General features: G+C 51.4%; 2 protein-coding genes across 2 annotated transcripts; one reads left to right on the forward strand and one right to left on the reverse strand.

The window, feature by feature from the left end:
- Positions 1-518: 518 nt before the first annotated feature.
- C19H19orf85 (chromosome 19 C19orf85 homolog) lies at positions 519-8,074 on the reverse strand. The gene is made up of 2 exons (XM_051162346.1): positions 7,902-8,074; positions 519-1,032 (listed from the first exon to the last, which is right to left on the reverse strand). Exons 1-2 carry the CDS (start codon positions 8,072-8,074, stop codon positions 519-521), a joined length of 687 nt encoding a protein of 228 aa, XP_051018303.1.
- Positions 8,075-15,473: 7,399 nt separating this feature from the next.
- Znf628 (zinc finger protein 628) lies at positions 15,474-22,717 on the forward strand. The gene is made up of 2 exons (XM_051162308.1): positions 15,474-15,546; positions 19,372-22,717. The coding sequence occupies exon 2, from the start codon at positions 19,377-19,379 to the stop codon at positions 22,476-22,478; it is 3,102 nt and encodes a 1,033-aa protein (XP_051018265.1). The 5' UTR covers positions 15,474-15,546; positions 19,372-19,376; the 3' UTR covers positions 22,479-22,717.
- Positions 22,718-22,809: the final 92 nt, after the last annotated feature.

The following is a 22,809-nucleotide window of genomic DNA, read 5'->3' on the forward strand; positions in this document are numbered from 1 at the left end:
CTTAGGCGTTAGGCAAGCAGTCTACCGACTGAGCTGGATTCATAAGTCTGTCTGTAAGACCCGGAGGCTAAGTCCTACTTCCTGGAGCCTAATGAGACACCAGAGTCCGATGTGAACAGCAGGGGATGCTTTATTGATCCATCACAATGGGGGTCTACCAAGCTCTATTGAGCTGGAGACCCTGAATAAGCAAAGCTTGGGTCTTTTATACCCTTACAGAAGCAGAATTGGTGGTTAAGCAGAGTTGTTGGACTATGATTGGTTCTTAAGAATGCCCTTTAAAATGATTGGTTACTAGTTATTTTATCCCTGAGGGGGCAAGAGCTCAGCTTGGGGACATCATGTGCTGTCAGGTGTTCAGGACAGGTAAGAGGGTGTGGTTTTTCTCAGAAACTAGAGAACAGCCCTGAGGCCATCTCGGAAAGTACCGAGTGGGCCAGGGTTGAAAAACAACTTTTCTATCTCTTCATGTCAAGTGGGGAGAGGAGGCTGGGCCTGAGCTGGGTTTGGCCTGGGTTTCAAAGTGTTCCCCAGTTGTCCAGGATTCCCTGAGCATCCCAAGTGCAAGGTGCCTCCCAACTGTCCACCCAACCCCAGCCTAGAGCTGCAGGCTCCAGGCGTCCCCCAAGGGCATTCTGGGGAGGGAGCAGAGGATCGGAGAAACTTGGAGCCTCTATTGGGGTTGGCTGTGTCTGGTCTCCTGGGCCCACAGTATGAGAGATGATGTCAGATGGCACCTGGGGGGTAACAGCTGAGCAAGTCTGGCAGAAGAGGTCAGGGGTCACCAGGGGGCATGTAGGAGCAAGCAGAATGTCCTCAAAGAGGTCAACAGTTGAGGTGTCCAGGGCAGCTAGGCTCAGGCTGGGGCTGTTGTGGGGCACTTCTGTGGGGGGCTCAGCACATGCCACCCCCAGGAAGGGGGATGGAGGTGGAGGAGGTGGCCTTCGGGGTGGTGGTCTCTGGGCAGGTGACTTTTGAGACAGAATGGACAGGGCCAGGTGCTGGGTGGCGGCTTCAATCTTGGCAAACTGCCTGGAAGGGGGTAGGGGTGGGGGTGGGGGTGGGGGGAGAGAGAGAGAGAGAGAGAGAGAGAGAGAGAGAGAGAGAGAGAGAGAGAGAGAGAGAGATTGATTTAGTTGTATGCCTACAAAAGACCCACTTTACCCAGAGAGACGGTTTTCCCCTCTCTTGGCTCATTTCCTGACCCCCGTTTTCATCTTCTTGAGTCGGACAGGTCAATATGTCTTCCCAGGGCAGTTTGGATTGCTGTATGGTTGCACACCACACAAGGAAGCTCCCCAACCCAACCCCAGGTACATCCTGACAGTGAAAATTGATTATAGCCCCATTCCAATATCTAAGAGTGAAAAAACGTCTCAGGGAAAGAGTGCCTCTCCAATCAATAAGCACAAAGGAGAGCCGTGGGCCCCCGCGGTGCGCCGCCATGTTGATGAGCACGCTTCTTGCAATTCGGCCTGCTCCCTCGCCCCTCGTGTCTTTGCCAGAAGCTACACCACTGATCTTTCCTGGCACTTCCACCCTCTCAGCACTCATGTGGGGAGGATTTCATAAACAACTGAGGCTCAATTGTGTGTGTCCCCCAATTCTTTTATCTTTAAAAATTAAGTTTTGTTATTTTAAAATAACTTTTAAAAACATTTATTTATTTTGTGTGTATGTTCCGTCTACCGTCTATCTCCTTTCTGTCCCTCTCTCCACACCACATGTGAAGGTCAGAGGACAGTTTATGTGAGTTTCTGCTTTTTTTTTTTTTTTAAACGTGTATATATTTGTGTAGCTGGTGCCTGCAGAAGCCAGGGGAGGGTTATAGGCTTTTATGAGCCACCGGGCATATGTGCTGAGAACTGAAATCTGGCCCTCTTGAAGAGGAGCAGGTTGGTTTTTTATTTGTTTTTAGTTATTGTTTTTTGTTTGTTTGTTTGTTTGTTTTTGTGGGGGTTGCTTTTTTTTTTTTTTTTTTTTTTGAGACAGGGTTTATCTGTGTAGCCCTGGCTGTCCTGGACTTACTTTGTAGACCTCGCTGGCCTTGAGCTCACAGTGATCCACCTGCCTCTGCCTCTCTCTCTCTCGTTCCCCTCTCCCTATAATAAACTTTTCCATATAATATCTTTTGTATGGTTCATATTTCATATTTAAAACCAGGAAACTAGAAAAAGAACATGAAAGGAAAAACAAGGAAGGGATGTGGAGGGTAATAGAACACCTGTGATACAGAGGAAGAAGAAAGGCTGTGGGCGGAACATTCTAGTGAGGGTGGGGGCAGGGAGACTAGGGAGAGGACTAAAGTGGGTGGGAAATGCCAGAGCTGGGGTTAACATCATAGGCTGCTCTTGCTGTGGACCCAGTTTCATTCCCAGCGCTTTATAATGACCTGTGACTCCAGTTTCAAAGGAGCTGATGCCCTCTTCCCGCCTCTGAGGGCACTGCCTGCCTGGGGTGCACCGACACACACAAAACACTTAATAAGTAAATCTTTACATCCCATAAGGAAACCACTTACTTTGCATGCTAATTTAATTTGTACACTGATCTTTAAAGTTAAATTTTAAAAGAGTGGGGAAAAGCCATATCTGAGATGAAGGTACACACAACCGACTATGGAGCATTAGAATGTTGCAGAATCGGGCTGGCGATACGGCTCAGTGGACTAGAGCACTGTCTGTTCTTCCAGAGGTCATGAGTTCAAGTCCCAGCAACCACATGGTGGCTCACAACCATCTATACCGGGATCTGATGCCCTCTTCTGGCCTGCAGGTGTATATGAATATAGAGCACTAACATACATAAAATAAATAAATATATATATATAAAAAAAGAATGTTGCAGAATCAGAGGCAAATCCTTTCAGGCTAGCTTTACTTCCCTTAATAGCCATGCGTGTGGCACACACCTCTAGTCCCAGCACTTGAACGATGGGGCAGAAGCATCATGAGCTCGGTGCCATTGTTGGCCACATATTGAGCTTTCAGACAGTTGATAAGGGATCTCATGTCAGCAAAGTAAAAACTCCAGAGGCAGAACAGGAAGGAGAGGTGGGAGGGAGGGAGGAAGACAGACAAATAGGTCGATAGGTAGATAGACAGATGATAGACAGATGATAGATAGAATATTAACCAACAATCTAAAAATCAGCTGGGCATAGTGCTACACATGTGTAGCCTCAATTCTCTTAGAGGCCGAAGCAGGAGGACTCATGGGTGTTTGAGATCAATCTGGCTCACATTGTAGGTACCAGGGTATAGAAATATTCAATCTCAACAGCAGCACCAACAGCTTACACACACACACACACACACACACACCAAATTAATGGAATAATTACTTCCTTAGGGTTGGGAGGATAGCTCAGTAGCATGCTTGCCTAGCATGCTCAAATCCCCAGAAGACACTGGGTGTGGCGGTGCACACCTGAATCCTAGCTTGGCCAGCAGAGGCAGGAGGAGCCGACGTGTACTCACCGTGTACTCACCGTGAGTGAGTGCTAACTCATTATGAATTAATAGTCAAGTGCTTAGTCGAGCATGTGTTCAGTGGAGTTTAGGGTATCCCAAGTCTCCTTATTTTTGAACTCCTGAACTTTCCACCTCTACACCCTGGGTGCGATGGTTGCAGGCTGTGCTATCAGGCCTGGGTTTATGCTGTGCGAAGGATGAAGCCTGAGCAAGCATGGTACAAGGTTGGTACAAAACAGTTTCAGAAGCCGGGCAGTGGTGGCACACGGCTTTAATCCCACCACTCAGAGAGGCTGAGCCAGGCAGATCTCCGTGAGTTCGAGGCCAGGACAGTCTACAAAGTGAGCCCAGGACAGTCAAGGCTACACGGAGAAACCCTGTCTTGAAAAACAAAACAAATCAATCCAAACCAAAACAAACAGAAAACCAGTTTCAGCTCTGTGTTACTGAAATGTTATGTTTGATATTAGAATACATTGTTAATTAATGTGGCTATGTTAGATATCACCTTAACCCACATTCCTGGCTTTATATGTTATTTTGCTAATTTATTATTTATAGCTTTTTTGTTTTGTTTTGTTTTGTTTTGAGACAGGGTTTCTCTGTGTAGCCTTGGCTGTGCTGGACTTACTCTGTAGACCAGGCTGGCCTCGAACTCACAGTGATCCACCTGCCCCCGCCTCCCGAGTGCTGGGATTAAAGGCCTGCGCCGTCACCGCCAGGCTTTATTATTGATAGTTTTTATACTATGGAAATGACACAAAACAGTACATTTGAGCAAGATTTTGTCTTCGTTTGGTTTTGAGTACAAATAAAGCAGAAGAGACAGCTTGCAACATCAACAAGGCATTTGGCCCAGGGCTTGGTAAGGAACAAACAGAACCATGGTGGCTTAAGACACTGGGTTTGCAGACTGTGGTGGCACACATCTTAGATCCCAGTACTCGGGAAGGGGAGGCAGGCACATCTCTGGGAGTTCAAGGCCAGTCTAGTGTATGTAGTTCCAGACAGTCAGGGCTACATAGAGAGATTCTATCTAAAAAAAAAAAAAAAAAAGAGAGAGAGAGAGAGAGAGAGAGAGAGAGAGACTATGTCTCAACAAAAAATTGTTTTTACTTCTTTGATTTATTTATTTATTTCCTCCTCTTTTTTGTTGTTGTTGTCCAAGAAGTTTTACAAAGGTGATTGGAAGCATTTGAAGCAAATTTTAAAAAGTGAAAGTGCTTCATAAATGGGTATTTTAGGAGCTGATGGGAAAAGATTTAAGAGTAATCATTTAAAGCCATGCCCTTCTGTTCAACAAAGAGCTATTTCATTGTTGTTGTTTGAGACAAGGTCTCATCATGTAGCCTTGGCTGACCTAGAACTCACTGTTAGCATAGAAGCGGCTGCCTCTAGGTTGCTTAGCAACCTATGATGTCATCACCTGCCGCCTCCAGGTGTGTATGCCACGCTTGTCGTCTCTGTCCTACCTCTCTGTCTTGTGCTTTCGAAGGAGCTCCCCCTTTTCCCTTTCTCTCTCTCCCCCACTGTCTCCCTCACGGCCCACTCAGGCCCTAGCCCCTCCCCCCATCTTTTTCTCTCCCCATGCTTCTACAACAAATCTTTGCATGTCAGATCTGTTTATTTATTATTTTGTATACAGTGATCTGCCTGCATGTACACCTGCAGGCCAGAAGAATGCATGAGATCATGTTAGAGATGGCTGTGAGCCACCATGTAGTTGCTGGGAATTGAACTCAGGACCTCTGAAAGAACAGTCAGTGCTCTTAACCTCTGAGCCACCTCTATAGTCCCTCACTCTAGTCATTTTTAATGATAATATTCACTATGTAGATCAGGCTGGCCTTGAACTCACAGAGCTCCACCTGCCTGTGCCTCCAAATGGGGTCAAAGGCAGGCAACACCACTCAAAGATCAAGAGCTATTTCTTTGTTTCTTTCTTTTCTTTTTTTGAGATAAGGTTTCTCTGTGAAGCCTTGGCTGTCCTGGACTCACTTTGTACACCAGGCTGGCCTCGAACTCATAGCAATTTGTCTGCCTCTGTCTCCCAAGTGCTGGAATTACTCGGTGCACCACTGCACCTGGCGTGAGAACTAGTTCTTGATTGGACTGTGACATGCAATGAAAGAAATGGGTTTTAGCTGGGTGTGGTGGTGCATGACTTTAATCCCAACACTCAGGAGGCAGAAGCAGGCGAATCTCTGAGTTCAAGCCTTGCCTGATCTACAAATGAGTTCCAGGACAGCCAGGGCTACACAGAAAAATGAGCTTTACAATAATAGGCGATGGGCAGCTCAGCAGCTGGACAGAGGAGAAACCACACAACATGTCCCAAAGCTAACTTGGAGAAAAAAAAAATTATAGGTCACTGGTCAGTATTCTGTAGCTAGTCTGATCCCATAAGCTTTTTGTTTGTTTGTTTCTTTTTTCCGAGACACGGTTTCTCTGTGTAGCCTTGGTTGTCCTGGACTTGCTTTGTAGACCAGGCTGGCCTCGAACTCACGGAGATCTGCGTGCCTCTGCCTCCCGAGTGCTGGGATTAAAGGCGTGCGCCACCACGCCCGCCTCCATAAGCTTTTCGAATCTCAGCAAAACCGTTATATCTGAGAAACATGCTCAGCAAGACCCAAAAGTTTGATTCCTGCAGCTGGTGTTGGCCAACAGAAAAGGTCCAGTTCTTTTCCATGACAGTGCCTGCCTCCTCATCCGACAGCCAAGTCTCAAAAGAGGAACGAGGTGGACGTGGTGGCGCACGCCTTTAATCCCAGCACTCGGGAGGCAGAGGCAGGCGGATCTCTGTGAGTTCGAAGCCAGCCTGGTCTGCAAAATGAGTCCAGGACAGCCAAGGCTACACAGAGAGACCCTGTATCGAAAAATAAATAAATAAATTAATTAATTAAATCTTAAAATACCATACATAGCAGTGGTTCTCAACCTTCCTACCGCTGAGCCCCTTTAATACAGTTCCTCATGTTGTGGTGACCTCCAACCATAAAATTGTTTGCGTTGCTACTTCGTAGCTGTAATTTTTGCTACTGTTGTGAATCGTAATTTAAATATCTGATATGCAGGATAGCTGGTATGTGACACCCCACCCCAAAGGGCTCCTGACCCCACAGGTTGAGAACCACTGATATGCGGAGCCGCTTGAGACAGTGGCAGGCAGCTGCCGAGAGGTCAGGCGAATATGGCTGACGAGGCAAAACCTCACAGTCCAATTCAGTCCACTTTTGACACTTGGGTGTTTGATGAGTCTACTTATGATTTAAAATACATAGCTCCTTTCCTACCAGCCTTATAAGGCACCTCTGCCTTCCCGTCATCCATCACTTCCCAAAACCTGTCTAGACACAAGATGTCACTATGTAGCCCAGGATGGCCTTGAACTTCCTATATAGACCAGGCTGGCATGGAGCTAGCAGCAATCCTCCTCCTGTCTTTGTCTCTCGAGTGTTGGGGTTATATATAGGTTAGATATCCGCCACCACATCTGACCAGTATTCACTATCCTGTATGACCAACACCTCTAATTAGCTCCAGGACTTTTCATCCTCCCCAAAGGGACATCTTGCCTGTTAACCACGGCCTGTCCGCTAGTTCATGCCTGGGAGCTTTGTTGGGGTTCTTTCATTTTGGGATCTGGCTGCGCAGCCGAGATCCACTTACTCTTGAATCTTCAAGGTACAGCCATACGGTGCTGCCATCCCCTCATCCTTTTATTTATTTATTTACTTATTTATAATTTTTAAAAATATCTTTACTTATTATGTGTACAGTGCTCTGCCTCATGTATCCCTGCATGCCAGAAGAAGGCACCAGATCTAATTATAGATGGCTATAAGCCACCATGTGGCTGCTGGGAACCAAACTCAGGACCTTTGGAAGAGCAGTCAGTGCTCTTAACCTCTGAGCCCATTATTTATAATTTTTGTGGCAGATAGCTTTGCTATCTAACCTGGATGGCCTCTTACACGCTACATCAACCAGCAGCTAACTCACAGCGATCCTCCTGCATCGGCCTCAGGAGTGTGCCACAAGTCCCGGCTACACTTATTTTGTTGTTGTTGTTTTGTTTGTTTTTCCGAGACAGAGTTTTTCTGTGTTAGCCTTGGCTGTCCTGGAGTCATATTGTAGACTACACTGGCCTCGAACTCACGGCGACCCACCTGCCTCAGCCTCCCGGAAGTGCTGGGATTAAAGGCGTGCGCCACCTCACCCAGCCTAGCTACACTGATTTATTCAGGCCATTTCTTACCTCTTGCCTCCCCACCCGGACTGTGAAGGTTGGAGATTTCATTGGCTTTACTCATTGGCTGGTGTTGACTCTAGCGCACACAGAAGACGCACGGTAATGCACTCACAATAGTGCCCGAGCCTTGAGGCCTCCCGGTGCCCACCCAGAGACCCCCTACCAGCACCCCTCACCTGCAGATCTGATTGTGAAGAAACCTCCGGTGGTTGGGCCTGCGCTTGGGGGGCCGGGTACGCCTGGGCTGCAGGGCCCGCAGCATGTGTGCCGAAGCCCCGCTCACAAAAGCACACAGCTCTCGGGGCCCAGGCTCAGAGACCCCAGGGCCTGCAGGGGACCCGGGGTGCATGGCCGGTTGCTCCCGAGTCACAGTGCTGATCAGAAGTCACCCCTCTCAAACCTGAGGTGGGACAGGAGCCTAAGGACTTAAACTCTGGCTTTGCAGAAAGAGAGGTCGCCCTGGCAATTAGGGTGAGCCCTCAACGCTGTTGTGCTTGCCCCACTGAGGATGCTGGTCACTGATGACTGCAGGTGAGGGGCTGATATAGGGGCAGGGAGGGGAGGGGGGGTGCGCTACACATGTCCTCCATGCCCAATTAACACATTGTTGGGCCTGGGATATAAAACAGGGACGCGGGGGTGCTGAGGTAGAGAAAAGCTCTTGGAGATAGCCAATTAAGGGGACAAAAGCCTCTTTAGCAAGGCCAGGCAAAGCGCAGAGTCAAACGCAGCGATCAATGTGGAGAGCCTTTAAAAAAGGAGACTTGCGGAGGGGGTTGCTGGTAGCTGGAAGGAGAGGGAGGGGTCCTGGCTCTGAGAGGGGTGCCGGTACCTCCAGGTCAAGCACTCCACATCAGGCCACCACGTCCATGCTCGCCCCATCCCGGGGCCACACTCATTAAGGAGAAATTGAGGCTTCCGTCTCTGGGAGTCTCAGGAGCTACTGAATCCTAAGAATCACGCAGTGGAGTGAGCAGGGGACCAGGATAGAGGTTGTGTCTCCTGTCCCCTCCCCCCACTTGTCTGACCCCTCCACAGGTACCCATTGAAGACCCCGCTGGGCAGGACAGGGTCTCGGTGCTGAGAGCCAGACCCCGCCTCTCTGACAGCTGTCTGTAATGACTACAGTCAGGGTCTCCATCACTCTGGTGCCTCTAGTTCCTTGGAATTCTTCCTGATTTTTCTCCTTCCATCTCTCTCCCACCTCTAAAAAGTTCCTCCTGCCCTGTGCTTTGCTGCTTTTCCTCTGTCTTTCCCAATAAATCTCCGTCTTTCCCAATAAATCTCCAGTGTGAGGTTTGTTGTGTGGTGTGACTTTGTGGTATTTCTTGGCGCCAGACAACCAGGATACCTTTCCCATCCAAGCTGCAACACTTACACCTATGTCCTAGGTATGGTCCCATAAGAGATTTTTTGGCTTCTTTTGAGACAGAGTTTCTCTGTGTACATAGCCAGGCTGGCCTCGAACTCACAGAGAATCTGCCTGCCTCTGCCTCCTGAGTGCTAGGATTACAGGTGTGAGCCACCGGCTTCCCTTAAGAGATTCTTTTTTTTTTTTTTTTTTGGTGTTTTGAAACAGGGTCTCACTGTGTTAGCCTTGGCTACCCTGGACTCACTTTGTAGACCAGGCTGGCCTCGAACTCACAGCGATCCGCCTGCCTCTGCCTCCTGAGCGCTGGGATTAAAGGCCTGTGCCACCACCGCCCAGCCCCCTTAAGAGATCTTAAGGGAGGCTTGTCTCCACCTCCAGATAAGAGTCCATTCTTTACAAATCTTTGTGGGTGGAAGAAGGCTGAAATTCCTTGGTCAGGAATTGCTGGAAATGTACTCTCAGGTCTCTGGAGAACAGAGTGAAAGGGTCAGACTCCAAGGGCCAGCCAGGGGTCACCACTGCTGTAGCCAGGATAGCGTTATTGCTAGCCGAGCTCCAGAAGCTGACTTGGAATCCTAGCAGCCAAGAGAGAAACACTCAAAGAGCTCCGTTGCCAAGCCGCGTCTGGCCTGAGCGCACACAGCTTGCAGCCTGGGGATGTTCCACCAGAGGGCGCTAATGCCTATGTTGACATTGGGAGGTCCAGCTCAGAGTTCCAGGCTCCTTTTTCTCTCCTGTCCCATTTTGTGTGAGTATCTCCAAGGCTGGGGACCAGCTTCATGGAGTGTTTGTTGAAGTCCTACACCACTCACATGTACTGCTGGGAATTCTTCCGGCTCTCCTTCTCACTGTCCTAAGCCCTCACAATGGTGTGGGAAAGTGAATTCAGGCGGTTGACACTCATGGAAGAGCCCCAGGATGCAATGGCCATCGGTCTGTTCAGCCATCTTGTCAGAGCCTAGGTTCCTATTTCTCCAGCAGTCTGTCTTTTACCAGAAACCAGCTGACCCTGTCGTGGTCAGTTAGACACCTATTGTGGTTTATTGTAGGGGACGGTCATTCTAAGACCCCTGAGCTATTCCTTTCTGGCCATAAACTAGCTTTTCCAGTAAGACTACTGGTAAAATCAGATTAAAGGCCAGCTGCCTGCAAGCAGCAGTTCTGGGAACTTTTTCCTGACTAACCAGATCTTTCACAACTTCCCTTTCTCTCTGGAATTTCTCTCTCTTCTGCAATTATAGCAGTTGTAAAGGTAGACACTTGCTGGAGCATTCCAAAGTCAGGTATCCATAGGAATCCTTGCTTATGCAAATACCCATGCCTCTGTGCCTATAAAAACTCTGTGAAATTTTTCAATAAATGGGGTTTGATCAGAATCCAGACTTGCCCCCATTTCTTCGTGTCTTGTGTTTTGTCCCTATACAGGAGAATTCTCCTCCCGAGCATTTTGGGAGGCCGGGTCAAACCCCGGCAGGACAGGTCAAGCCTAGATCGCTTTTCCAGTTTGACAAGGGAGAGTTAATTCCTTGCATCTGTGGAATCCATGGTGGCCCCTGGTCTTCATAGCCAGCATGGACTCTGACCTGTGGACCCAATCTTTTTTTTTTTTTTTTTGGTTTTTCGAGACAGGGTTTCTCTATTTAGCCTTGGCTGTCCTGGACTCGCCATGTAGACGGGGCTGGCCTGTAGACGGGGCTGGCCTTGAACTCAAAGCAATCCGCCTGCCTCTGCCTCCCCAGTGCTGGGATTAAAGGCTTGCGCCACCATGCCAGGCCTGTAGACCCAATCTTAAGGGGCCTTGACTGGTGGCATATGATCAACAGAAGATGGGGTATCCTTCCTACATTAGGGCTTCCAGGAGAAACAGAATCAATAGGATCAAGTATTTATCCGTCAATCAGTTGATTGGTCAGTTGTTCTAGAAAGACGTTGTTGAATCTATAAACCTAGCTAATAATGTTTATTATGAAAGCCTGTAGTTATTATGGTGGTATTGTCTAACCCACTATCATAATCAATAAAAGACTTGTTGTATTTTAGAATAGGCCTTATTTTACCTGGGGCTGGGCAGACATTTCTACCTACGTTATCTGGTTATATCCCAGCCTGTATCCCATGCCATCTGATCTAATAATTTCTATCTGGGCTACTTCCTACATTATGTCTCTCATCTGGGCCACTTCCTCCATCTGTGCCCATCCCGCCACGTGCTCCTCTCCATGCTGACCCACGGCGGCTTTGCTTCCTCCTTTCTCTTCTGTACCTGTCTCCTCCTGTGATCCTCCTGTCCCACAAACCCAGGAACCTCAGCACCACTGTGGAACCCCAGCCATTGTGACTCCATTTTGTTGCTAGACTAGGGTCCTCGAGGTCACCCCAGTTACTGTAAAAACCACAAACTTAGGCCTGGGCCAATCAGGGGACAGCAGGAAAGCACCTACAAATGTGGTCAGGCTTGACCAATACCCTAGCGCCAACCCAACTTGCTAAATGTCAACTAATCCTGTAATAGCCAAACTGGAAACTTTGGTTCTTTGTTCATAACTATGATAAAACCTCCGCCTAATGGTGGATCAGGGCTCTCATACTGATCCGCTGCTGCTTCGGTGAGGTTTGAGAGCCCTTGGGCTCGAGTTTAAATAAAGACTCCTTGCTTTTGCATACGGCTTCAGACTCCTGGTGGTCTTTGGGGATCTATCGATCTGAGCATAACACCACCCCTTACTTCCGTTGTGCCCAGGTATGGGCCTTTTATTCAGCCAATCAGGAATAATTTCTCTTTCTTTCCTTTTGTTTTTTTGAGTCAGGGTTTCTCTGTGTAGCCTTGGCCATCCTGGACTCATTTTGTTGACCAAGCTGGCCTCAAACTGACCCGGCATGCCGGGGTTTGACTAATGCTCGGGAGGAGAATTCTCCTGTATAGGGAAAGAACACAAGACACAAAGAAATGGGGGCAAGTCTGGATTCTGATCAAGCCCCGTTTATTGAAAATTTTCACAGTTTTTATAGGCACAGAGGCATGTGTATATGCGTAAGCAAGGGTTGCTATGGATACCTAACTCTGCAATGCTCCAGCAGGTGTCTACCTTTACTGCTGCTATAATTGCAGGAGAGAAACTCCAGGGAAGTTGTGAAGGATCTGGTTATTCAGGAAAAAGTTCCTAGAACTGCTGCTCGCAGGCAGCTGGCCTTTAATCTGATCTTATCAGCAGTCTTACTGGAAAAGCTAGTTTATAGCCAGAAAGGAGTAGCTCGGGGGTCTTAGAATGACCATCCCCCACAATAAACCACAATAGGGTCAGCTGGTTTCTGGTAAACGACAGACTGCCGGAGAAATAGGAACCTAGGCTCTGACAAGATGGCTGAACATTGGCCATATAGCCCGTCACCTACATCAAACTCACGGTGATCCGCCTGCCTCTGCCTCCCAAGTGCTGGGACTGGAGGTGTGTGCCACCACGCCCAGCTCCAGGAATAATTTCTTAGGCAAGGTTACAAATGTCATTTTGAGGTATGTGTTTGCTCATAAAAGACAGCAAACAGACCTTGGGGAGCAAAATAATTAACAATCAAATACAAAGTACCAAACCATGTTGTTACAGACGGGACAGATAGATATCTCAACACAATTATCTCTCTCCAGAAAGATTTTTTTTTTTTTCCAAGACAGGGTTTCTCCATGTTAGCCTTGGCTGTCCTAGACTCACTTTGTAGACCAGGCTGGCCTGGAACTCACAGAGATACACCTGCCTGTCTCCTGAGTGCTGGGATTAAAGGCGTGTGCCACCACACCCGCCCTAAAAGGGTTTCTTATCAGGAAAGGGTTGAGTTTGTAATCTCCTTGAGGGCTATGTGATGTTCCTTAGAGGGTCTGGGGGTTCCCCAGATCAGGCAGAGAGGGAACCCAGCTGAGAAAAGGAGTCCATCTTCTTATGCCGAGTTCAGATGCTATCTGAAAATACCAGACTTTGACCCTAACAGCAGAGTCCCACACTCTCCAATAAATAAAATGAAAAAAAAAAATTACATTGATCTACTTATTGTGTGTGTCCAAAGGTGCATGACAACTTGTGGAAGTTGGTTTTCTCCTTCCTCCATGGTGGCTGTGGCTGCATCATCAGACTGGGCAAGCTTCAGCATCTGTTGAGTCATCTCCCCAGCCCCTCTGCATGACGTTTTTTTAGTTACCACCACTAAGGGCTGGAGAGATGGCTTGGCAGTGAAGAGCAATTGCTACTTTTACAGAGGCTTGGGCTTCCGTTCCACGTGACCACACCAGCAGGCTCACAGAAGCCTTGCAACTCTGGCTCCAGAGGATCTGACACTCTCTTTTGGCATCTTCATGCACCAGGCACACATGTGGTGCACAGACATACATGTGCGCACTCGCATATATACAGAAAGCAAGAATAAATAGGTCTTTAAGGAACAAGCAAATTGGAGCTGGACATGGTGATGCACACATTTAATCCCAGCACTCGGGAGGCAGAGGCAGGCGGATTGCTGTGAGTTCGAGGCCAGCCTGGTCTACAAAGCGAGCCCAGGACAGTCGAGGCTACACAGAGAAACCATGTCTCATTAAAACAAAAAACAACAACAACAAAAACAAAACAAAAAAACAAAAAAAGAAAAGAAAGAAAAAGAAAAAAAAAACAAGCAAATCTTTTTTTAAATTTTATTTTATTAATTTATTCTTATTACATCTCAATGGCTATCCCATCCCTTGTATCCTCCCATTCCTCCCTCCCTCCCATTTTCCCCTTACTCCCCTCCCCTATGACTGTGACTGAGGAGGACTTCCTTCCCCTTTATATGCTCATAGGGTATCAAGTCTCTTCTTGGCAAACAAGCAAATCTTAAAGAATCCCTTTTCCTTACTGGGGAATTGAGAGTGATTTTTTTTTTTTAGCAACTTCCAGAGAGTCACCAAGTTGGCCTCTGGCTAATGCCTACAATTGCTTACTGTCCCCTAGGAGCCTGTACTTAGGTTTGAGTGCATCTTAATTGCCCGCAGTAGCTCATATGTACACTTGGATGTGTCTTTCTTCTGAGATCCCTGCCCCTCGCCCCAGCCTTTTTGTTGCTGTTTTTGAGACACCGTTTCTTTGTGTAATAGCCCTTGCTGTCCTGCACTCGCTTTGTAGATCAGGCTGGCCTGGAACTCACAAAATCAGTCTGCCTCTGCCTCCCGAGTGTTGGGACTAAAAGCGTGCGCCATCATGCCCAGCTGAGATCCTTTCTTAAACTTTGTGCTTAAACCCTATACTAGAATATCTTTATTTAATAAAATCACCAGATCCATTTCATTTACTGGCTATAGCTGTGAAATTCCTTTGACTCCAAGCCACATGTCCGGTTTGACTTAAATCGAGATCCCTAAAAGTCTAGGGGAACTGCTCTGGCTGCTGAGAATTGTGTGGAGTTGTCTGTCTCCACTCTCTTCCCCGCCCGGGCCCCACCCCCCACTACTGACAAGAGGACCCTGGTTACTGTGGCTGAGATGGGTTAAAGATGCCTTTTGGGTAAGAGCACAGAATAGCCTGTAGAAGCCCTTTGTGGTGGTGGTGCAGCCCTGTAATCCCAGCACTTGGGCGATAGAGGCAGGGGGATTAGGAAATCAAATGCCGCATGGTGCTGGTGGGGTGTGTGGGAGGCCCACAATACCCGAGTGTTTGTCATTAAGTGTGTGTGTACGCGCGCGCGCACACGGGGCAGATCCACCGCTAACTAGAGCACCGGATGACCACACAATGCACAGGTCAGCTCCCACCAAAAACAACCCAACTATCTCAAGTGAGTATGCAGAAGAAGCACGCACGCGTGTAATGCCAGCTCTGGGGAAGTGGAGGCTTGAAGATTATGAATGCAAGGCCAGCCTGGGCTGCATACTGGGCTCCCTACATGAGCCCGTAGTAAAAAGAAAAAAAAAAATCATAATCAAAATAATAAAATCAATCTATCCCAAAGACATCCGTGCCCAGGCTGAGAAAGCAAGCGTAGCCCCAGATGCCATCAGGCTTGTGGGGTCAGCTCAGACTCCACCCCCACCCCCGAGACCCAGGCCAGGCGGAAGGTTGCGTGCCTCAGTTTCCCCCGCCTGGGGAGTTCCTTTCCAGCAGCCGAGCCCCACACTAGCCCCAGGCCCCGACCCCCACCCCCAGGACCCTGCACCTGGCGAAGCCCAGCGGCGGGCGGGGCCCGACTGGACGCAGCGCGTTGCGTCATGACGCAAGGCGGCGGCGGCGGCGGGGTTTGTGTGCGCGAGAGGCCGCCGATAAAGGTTGAGTGCCTCGCGCCCGGGGGGCCGTGGGGAGGGAGCGCGCCCCCGCCCCCTCCCGGGCCGCGGCTCCCGCAGCGCTGTGCGGGGGGCCCCGCTTCCCGTCAGCCCCCGCGGGAAGGCCCTGGGGTTCTCCTTGATGCCCCCCCTCCCTCCCCGACCGGGGCCACAGGTGAGAGACCGGAGGGCGCGGTGGGGGAAGGGCCGGAGGGCGGGGCCGTCTGAGAAACGGCGAGAGGGAAACCGGAAGGGGTACCTTAAAGGGAAGGTCGCTATTTCGCCTCCGATATTTAATCTGTTAGGCCGACTCCGCCCTCTTAAAGGGTAAGGGCAATGTGTTTAGCTATGCTTTTTTTTTTTTTTTCCCCAAAGCTTACTGCCTTTTCCCAACCCTTTCTCTTCTCTTAAAAGGGCGATTATTTTCTTAAAAGCCGGGCAGTGAACGAAAAATTTCATAATCCTCCTGGTCCCTAGAATATCTGAGTTAAGATAGACAAAAATCTCACATAGCTCCGGATGCCCTCAGACTCCCTGTATAGCTGAGAATGACCTTGAATTTATGGTCCTCCAGCCTTCACCTCCTATGTTCTGGGATTACAGGCCTGTGTCACCACGCCCAGTTCTAGGTTGTATTTGTGAATCGAACCCAGGACTTCACGCGTGCCAGCCATTTACAACAGAGAGCTGCATCCCAAGCCTTAAGAGCATGCTAGTGAAGCCCAGCCTTTTAAAGGGGACTCTCACTACTAAGATGGGTCCCTATTCCTTTGGGTATCATGCGTTAAAAGATGTGGCCTCAGCTGGGCGGTGGTGGCTCACGCCTTTAATCCCAGCACTCGGGAGGCAGAGGCAGGTGGATCGCTGTGAGTTCGAGGCCAGCCTGGCCTGGTCACAAAGTGAGTCCAGGACAGCCAAGGCTACACAGAGAAACCCTGTCTCGAAAAACGAAACAAAACAAAACAAACAAAACAAAACAAAAGATGTGGCCTCAAAGGCACAGGCAGTTTCTTTTCTTTGTTTGTTTGTTTGTTTGTTTGTTTTCTTCGAGACAGGGTTTTTCTGTGTAGTCTTGGCTGTGCTAGACTCTCTTTGTAGACCAGGCTGGCCTCGAACTCACAGCGATCCGCCTGCCTCTGCCTCCCGAGTGCTGGGATTAAAGACGTGTGCTACCTCACCTGGCGTGGCTCAACACGCGCCTGTGGAAAGGGGGATGCCCTGACCTCTGGGCGCTGGAGCTACATCTACTGAACATGCACTAGGCTGCTGTTTCGGTAGGCACTGGGATGGAGGTGAACAAGGTGGAGGCACCCTGTTTTGATGGTGTGTACATTCACAGAATAAAGCAAGCAGTAAGAGGGCTGTGATGGGACTGGGGTGGGGAGCACGCTGCAGCTCTGACTTGAGGATTTACTAGGGAAGGTCAAGCTGGTACTGTGTTAGTTACCAATGGCATCCATCCTGTTGAGGTCAGGAATCCTCCCCCCCCCCCAAACACCCCACAATGTCGGAGACAGCCCCCCTTTAAAAAAAAAGATTTTATCTATCTATCTATCTATTTATCTATCTATCTATCTATCTATCTAGTGTTCTGCCTGCATGTATATCTTCACACCAGAAGAGGGCAGCAGATCTCATTATAGATGGTTGTGAGCCACCATGTGGTTGCTGGGAATTGAACTCAGGACCTTTGCAAGAACAGACAGTGCTCTTAACCTCTGAGCCACCTCTCCAGCCCCGAGACAGCCCCTTTGACAAAGAACAACCCATCCCCAAATCTCTGTGCTGATGATGAGGTTGAGAAATCCTGGCTAAGGCGGTGGCGGTGGAGCTAGCCTTTAATTCCAGCACTCAGGAGGCAGAGGCAGGGGGCTCTCTGAGTTTGAGGCCAGCCTGGTCTCCATAGTGAGTTCCAGGACAGCCAGGGCTGTGCAGAGAGACCCTGTCTCAGAAAACAAAACAAAGAGAGAAATTCTGGCTGTGTAGTACTTAGAAGGTGATAAGCTCCATGAAGAAGGGTGTGGGAATAGAGCAGGCAGTGCTGAAGGGATTTCAGTACGGTGGCCCAAGGAAGTCTCTCTGGGCTGATTTTAGCAAAGACTCGGGAGTGAGTTGTGGATGGTGAAGGGCAGGGGTCCTGAGCAGGAATCCCAAGGTGGGGGCAGCTTTCCCTGCCTGGTTGAAAGGCTCCAGGGACAGGAGGGCAGCAAGAGAGGAGGGAGGAGGCTACCAATCAGGAGCAGTCAGCAGGCTGCTTTCATACGCGTGTGACCGCTACCCAGGCTTGCCTCAAACTTGTCTTCCTGTCTCAGCCTTCCATGTCACCGTGCCTGGTTTATGCGGTGCTGGGGGTTCAAACCCAGGGCTCTGTGTGTGCTGGGTAGGCACTCCACCAACAGTGCTGCATCTGCGGCCCTGTTTTTAAGCTTTTCAATAGGAGGTCACAGAGGGGGGACGACCTGGAGTTAGATCCTGGTGAAGTGTGAGGTGTCTTAGGCACAGTGCCCCAAATCTGTGGAGCAGAGGGAGAGGCCTGGGTGGAGCCACACTCTTGGTGTCCTTCATCTATAGGTTGTAGAGTCCTAGGAGGGAAGTAGGGATTCCAGAGAGAGGGGCGGATAGAAAAAGCAGGGTTTTTTTTTTTTTTTTTTGTTTGTTGTTTGTTTGTTTTTAGACAGGGTCTCTCTGTGTAGCCTTGGCTGTCCTGGACTGGCTTTGTAGACCAGGCTGGCCTCGAACTCACAGTGATCCACCTGCCTCTGCCTCCTGAGTGCTAGAATTAAAGGCGTGGTCCCAAAGAGCAGTTCTTGATTGAACTCTTACCTGTGCACCCCCAGGTTTAGAAGGATCCAGCCCAAAGGCTAAGGTGGTGACAGGAAGGAAAGTCAACCATCTTAAGCTAGGAGACACGCTTTAAGGAAAGCCTCAAGGACAAGGAGCTGGGGTGCTGGGACCTCCAGGTGACTGAGTGGTTCCAGAGGGAAGAGCAGGGAGTGATGGGGCAGAGCAGCCTCCTGCTGGCCCAGCCAGGGGGTGGTCAGAGGCCATGGCACAGGTCAGCCTGTGCCTGGGAACGCTACAGTTTTGCAGCCTGTGCTGCTGGTCTTTTGGACTGGACCTTTGTGGGGATTCCTCCTGTGCACTGTAGGGTGAGCACTTGACAGACAAGTGAAGGGAGTGTCCCCACAGTTGGCCCATCTGGGAGCCATTGGTGCAGGGATTGGAGCGTGAGGACATTCTGTTTCTGACCATTGGTCAGTGGCAAGGTCACCTGTAAGAACAGGGACACAAGAGGACTTAAGGGGAAGAAAGATGCCAATGGGTTCCCACTGAGGGAGCGCAGGGACCCGAGAAAGTGCCATGTCAGCTGAGAAGCACAGGGAGTGTTTGGAGTTGTGGGCAGAAATGAATGCACAGTGAGACGGGGCACGGCGAGCCGGGGAGTGTGCACACGAGGCTGGGTCACGTGCTAGTGATGGCATGATGGATCCTGCAGGGACAGGAGGCCATTACTAGGGACTTGGGGGTCCCGAGACAGAGTGAGGCAGGTAAGGGGTGGTGGAGTGAGATTCCTGAGGCTCTGATCACTTTGCTTACAGTGAAACTGTTTTAGGGTATGGGTGTGGGGGGGACAAGTGTTGAGGTGGAGAGGTAAGGGTTAAGTCTTCAAAACAGGCAGGAAGTAAAGCCAGAGGCTTCTTCAAGGGAGCCAGTGTCCTCCTGAAGGCAGTGCTCTGGCCAGAGACCACACCTTCCTGGACATGTGCCTCCCTAGAGGCGGAGCTAATTGGCTGAGATGTTTCGCATCCCAGGTGCCCCATTATTACCCCCTCAGTGTATTACAGTGTGTTAAACCTAGGCAGTTGGAAACCCTAACCCTAAGGCAGAGCCTCTACGGTGTGGGTGACATAGAGAGGCTGCTGCTTTGTTACTTGAAGAGCCAGGATGAGTGGTGGTGGGGCCCAGTGCTTGCCCATTCTGATCAGAATCCTTCCACCAGGTGTGATGGCCGGCTCCCACGTAGACATGGCGCCAGCTTCCACCACAGAGGGAGCTGGGGAAAAGCCAGGCCCCACAGCCCCGGCACCCACCCCTGCTGCCCAGTATGAGTGTGGGGAATGCGGCAAGTCGTTTAGGTGGTCATCTCGGCTCCTGCACCATCAGCGCACGCACACGGGCGAACGGCCCTATAAGTGCCCGGACTGCCCCAAAGCCTTCAAGGGTTCCTCAGCCCTCCTCTACCACCAACGCGGCCACACAGGCGAGCGGCCCTATCAGTGCCCTGACTGCCCCAAAGCCTTCAAGCGCTCTTCCCTGCTGCAGATCCACCGCAGCGTGCACACAGGCCTGCGGGCCTTCACCTGCGGCCAGTGTGGCCTGGCCTTCAAGTGGTCATCCCACTACCAGTACCACCTGCGACAGCATACAGGTGAGAGGCCCTACCCATGCCCCGACTGCCCCAAGGCTTTCAAGAACTCGTCCAGCTTGCGGCGCCACCGGCACGTGCACACCGGAGAACGCCCATACACCTGCAGCATTTGCGGCAAGAGCTTCACGCAGAGTACCAATCTGCGACAGCACCAACGGGTGCACACGGGCGAGCGGCCCTTCCGCTGCCCTCTCTGCCCCAAGACCTTTACACACTCCTCCAACCTGCTTTTGCACCACCGCACCCACGGCCCCGCCCCTGGCTCCGCCCCTGCCGGGGAGACTAGCAACGACAGCAGCAAGGTCCTGGTCTCTGATGCCTATCTGCAGCCCCGCAGTCCGCCCGCGCCCCCAGCCCCGCCAGCCCAGCCCCCACCCGTGGTACCCGAGCTCTTTCTGGCTGCTGCGGAGACCACGGTGGAGCTGGTGTACCGCTGCGATGGCTGCGAGCAGGGCTTCAGCAGCGAGGAGCTCCTCTTGGAGCATCAGCCATGCCCGGGTCCCACCGTGGCCCCCCAGCCCCAGGATGCACCTGCCGAGCTGCCCCAGGCTGACCCCCCTCTGCCACAGCCCCCACCTGCCACTACGGGCCCTCCTAACTTTGCTTGCCTGCCTTGTGGTAAATCCTTCCGGACCGTGGCTGGGCTGTCCCGCCACCAGCACAGCCATGGAGCTGCCAGTGGGCAGGCCTTTCGCTGCGGCAGCTGTGACGGTGCCTTCCCACAGCTGGCCAGCCTGTTGGCTCACCAGCAGTGCCACGTGGAGGAGGCAGCAGCTGGACGGCCACCCCCTCAGGCTGAGGCTGCTGAGGTTACCTGTCCTCAGGAGCCTCTAGCCCCAGCCATTCCTGCCCCACCACCTCCCCCGCCTGCCCCTGTTTCTGCAGAGCGGCCGTACAAATGTGCAGAGTGTGGCAAAGCCTTCAAGGGTTCTTCCGGGCTGCGCTACCACCTGCGGGACCACACAGGGGAGCGGCCCTACCAGTGCGGGGAATGCGGCAAAGCCTTCAAGCGCTCTTCCCTGCTGGCCATCCACCAGCGTGTGCACACAGGCCTGCGAGCCTTCACCTGCGGCCAGTGCGGCCTCACGTTCAAGTGGTCCTCCCACTACCAGTACCATCTGAGACTTCACTCGGGCGAGCGGCCCTATGCCTGCAGTGAGTGTGGTAAAGCCTTCCGTAACACTTCGTGCCTGCGGCGCCATCGGCACGTGCACACTGGCGAGCGGCCCCATTCCTGTAGTGTGTGTGGCAAAAGTTTTGCACAGACCTCCAACCTCCGGCAGCACCAACGCGTGCACACGGGCGAGCGGCCCTTCCGTTGCCCGCTCTGCCCCAAGACATTCACGCACTCCTCCAACCTGCTGCTGCACCAGCGCACCCATTCTGCCGAGCGCCCCTTTGCATGTCCCATTTGTGGTCGAGGCTTTGTCATGGCCGCCTACCTGCAGCGGCATCTGAGGACGCACACCCCAGCCACCGCAACTTCGGGCAGCACGGGCCCTACTGCGTCGCAGCCCCCTACCCCATTGGCCGCTGCTCCAGCTCCACTGGCTGCCCAAGATGTCCATGTTCTTCCCCATCTCCAGGCTACAGTCTCACTCGAAGTAGCTGGGGGCACGCCTCAGGCTATGCCCCCAGGCCCGGTCACTCCCAATTCTCAGACTTTTCTCCTTGTACAGACTGCCCAGGGCCTCCAGCTGATACCTAGCAGTGTCCATCCCCCTACCCCCCCACCTCCTCCTCCTCCTCCACCGCCTAAGGTCATCCTGCTGCCTCCTGCCAGTGTTAGTGGTCCGGGCAATGGTGCTGCAAGACAGGGCCCTCGGGCTGTGGGAAAGACTGGACAGGGAACAGGGGTAGTGTGGTTTCCAGGCCCAGGTGGTCTGGGGGTCCAGGGAGGGAGCAGTGCAGGGGCTGGTGGGGGAGGGCAGAGCCTCATTGTTGTGCAGAATGTAGGGAGTGGAGAGACAGGACCTCAGGAAGTGAGCGGGGTTCAGCTTCAGCCAGCACAGGAGGTGGCCACCGTCCAGCTCCAGCCAGCACAGGAAGTGACCACGGTCCAGCTCCAACCAGCACAGGAAGTGACCACGGTCCAGCTCCAGCCCCTGACAGGCCAAGTCTCCAATTCTAGTGGAGGAGCTGTGGCCACAGAGGCTCCAAACCTGCTGGTGGTTCAGAGTGGGGCAGCCGAAGAGTTACTGACTGGCCCTGGACCTGGGGAAGTGGGGGACAGTGAGGCCAGCGCTGGTATGGTCCAGGATGTCCTGTTAGAGACACTGCAAACGGATGAGGGGCTGCAGAGTGTGCTGGTGCTGAGTGGGGCGGATGGTGAGCAGACGAGGCTCTGTGTGCAGGAGGTGGAAACGCTTTCCCCCGGGCTGACAGAGCCAGCTGCCACTGGCCCATCGGGACAGAAACTCCTCATCATTCGAAGCGCCCCAGCTACTGATCTGCTGGAGAACAGCAGTGTTGCGGCGGGTGCCACCACACTGCAGCTTTTGGCCCCACCAGCACCTGGCTCAGTCTCTGCCCCTGTTGGGATGCCCGTAGCTCCTCCCTCCCAGATGGTACAAGTGGTCCCTGCAGTGGCTGGACCAGGGGTCATGGCCCCCCAGAGCTTGCCTTCTATCCAGATTGTGCAGACTCTGCCTGCAGTCCAGCTGGTGCACACATTTTGAAGAGACTGATTAGGACTTTTGTCTATCATAGACCCCTTCCCCTGCAGCTAACTGTTCTCCTCAGCTGGCCTGGGGTCAGCCCCAACGTCAAGGGGCTGCTGGCTGGGCATGCTAATAAAGACCCAGAATCTCTTCTTGCTCTTGTTTTCATGAGGGAGGGCATAGTCATGGGCTTAGCTCCCGCTAAGTAAGACCTGGAAGTCGTTATTGTTTCCTGGCTCTGAGATGACTTGCTTTGAACTTGGAAGCTAACTGCTTCTCCAGGATGGGGCTCAATCCCCCAACCTTTTAAACTTTTAATTAAGACCTTTATTATGTTAGGGTATACTTG

Source organism: Acomys russatus, chromosome 19, assembly GCF_903995435.1.
Source record: "Acomys russatus chromosome 19, mAcoRus1.1, whole genome shotgun sequence".
NCBI classification, from domain to species: Eukaryota; Metazoa; Chordata; class Mammalia; order Rodentia; family Muridae; genus Acomys; species Acomys russatus.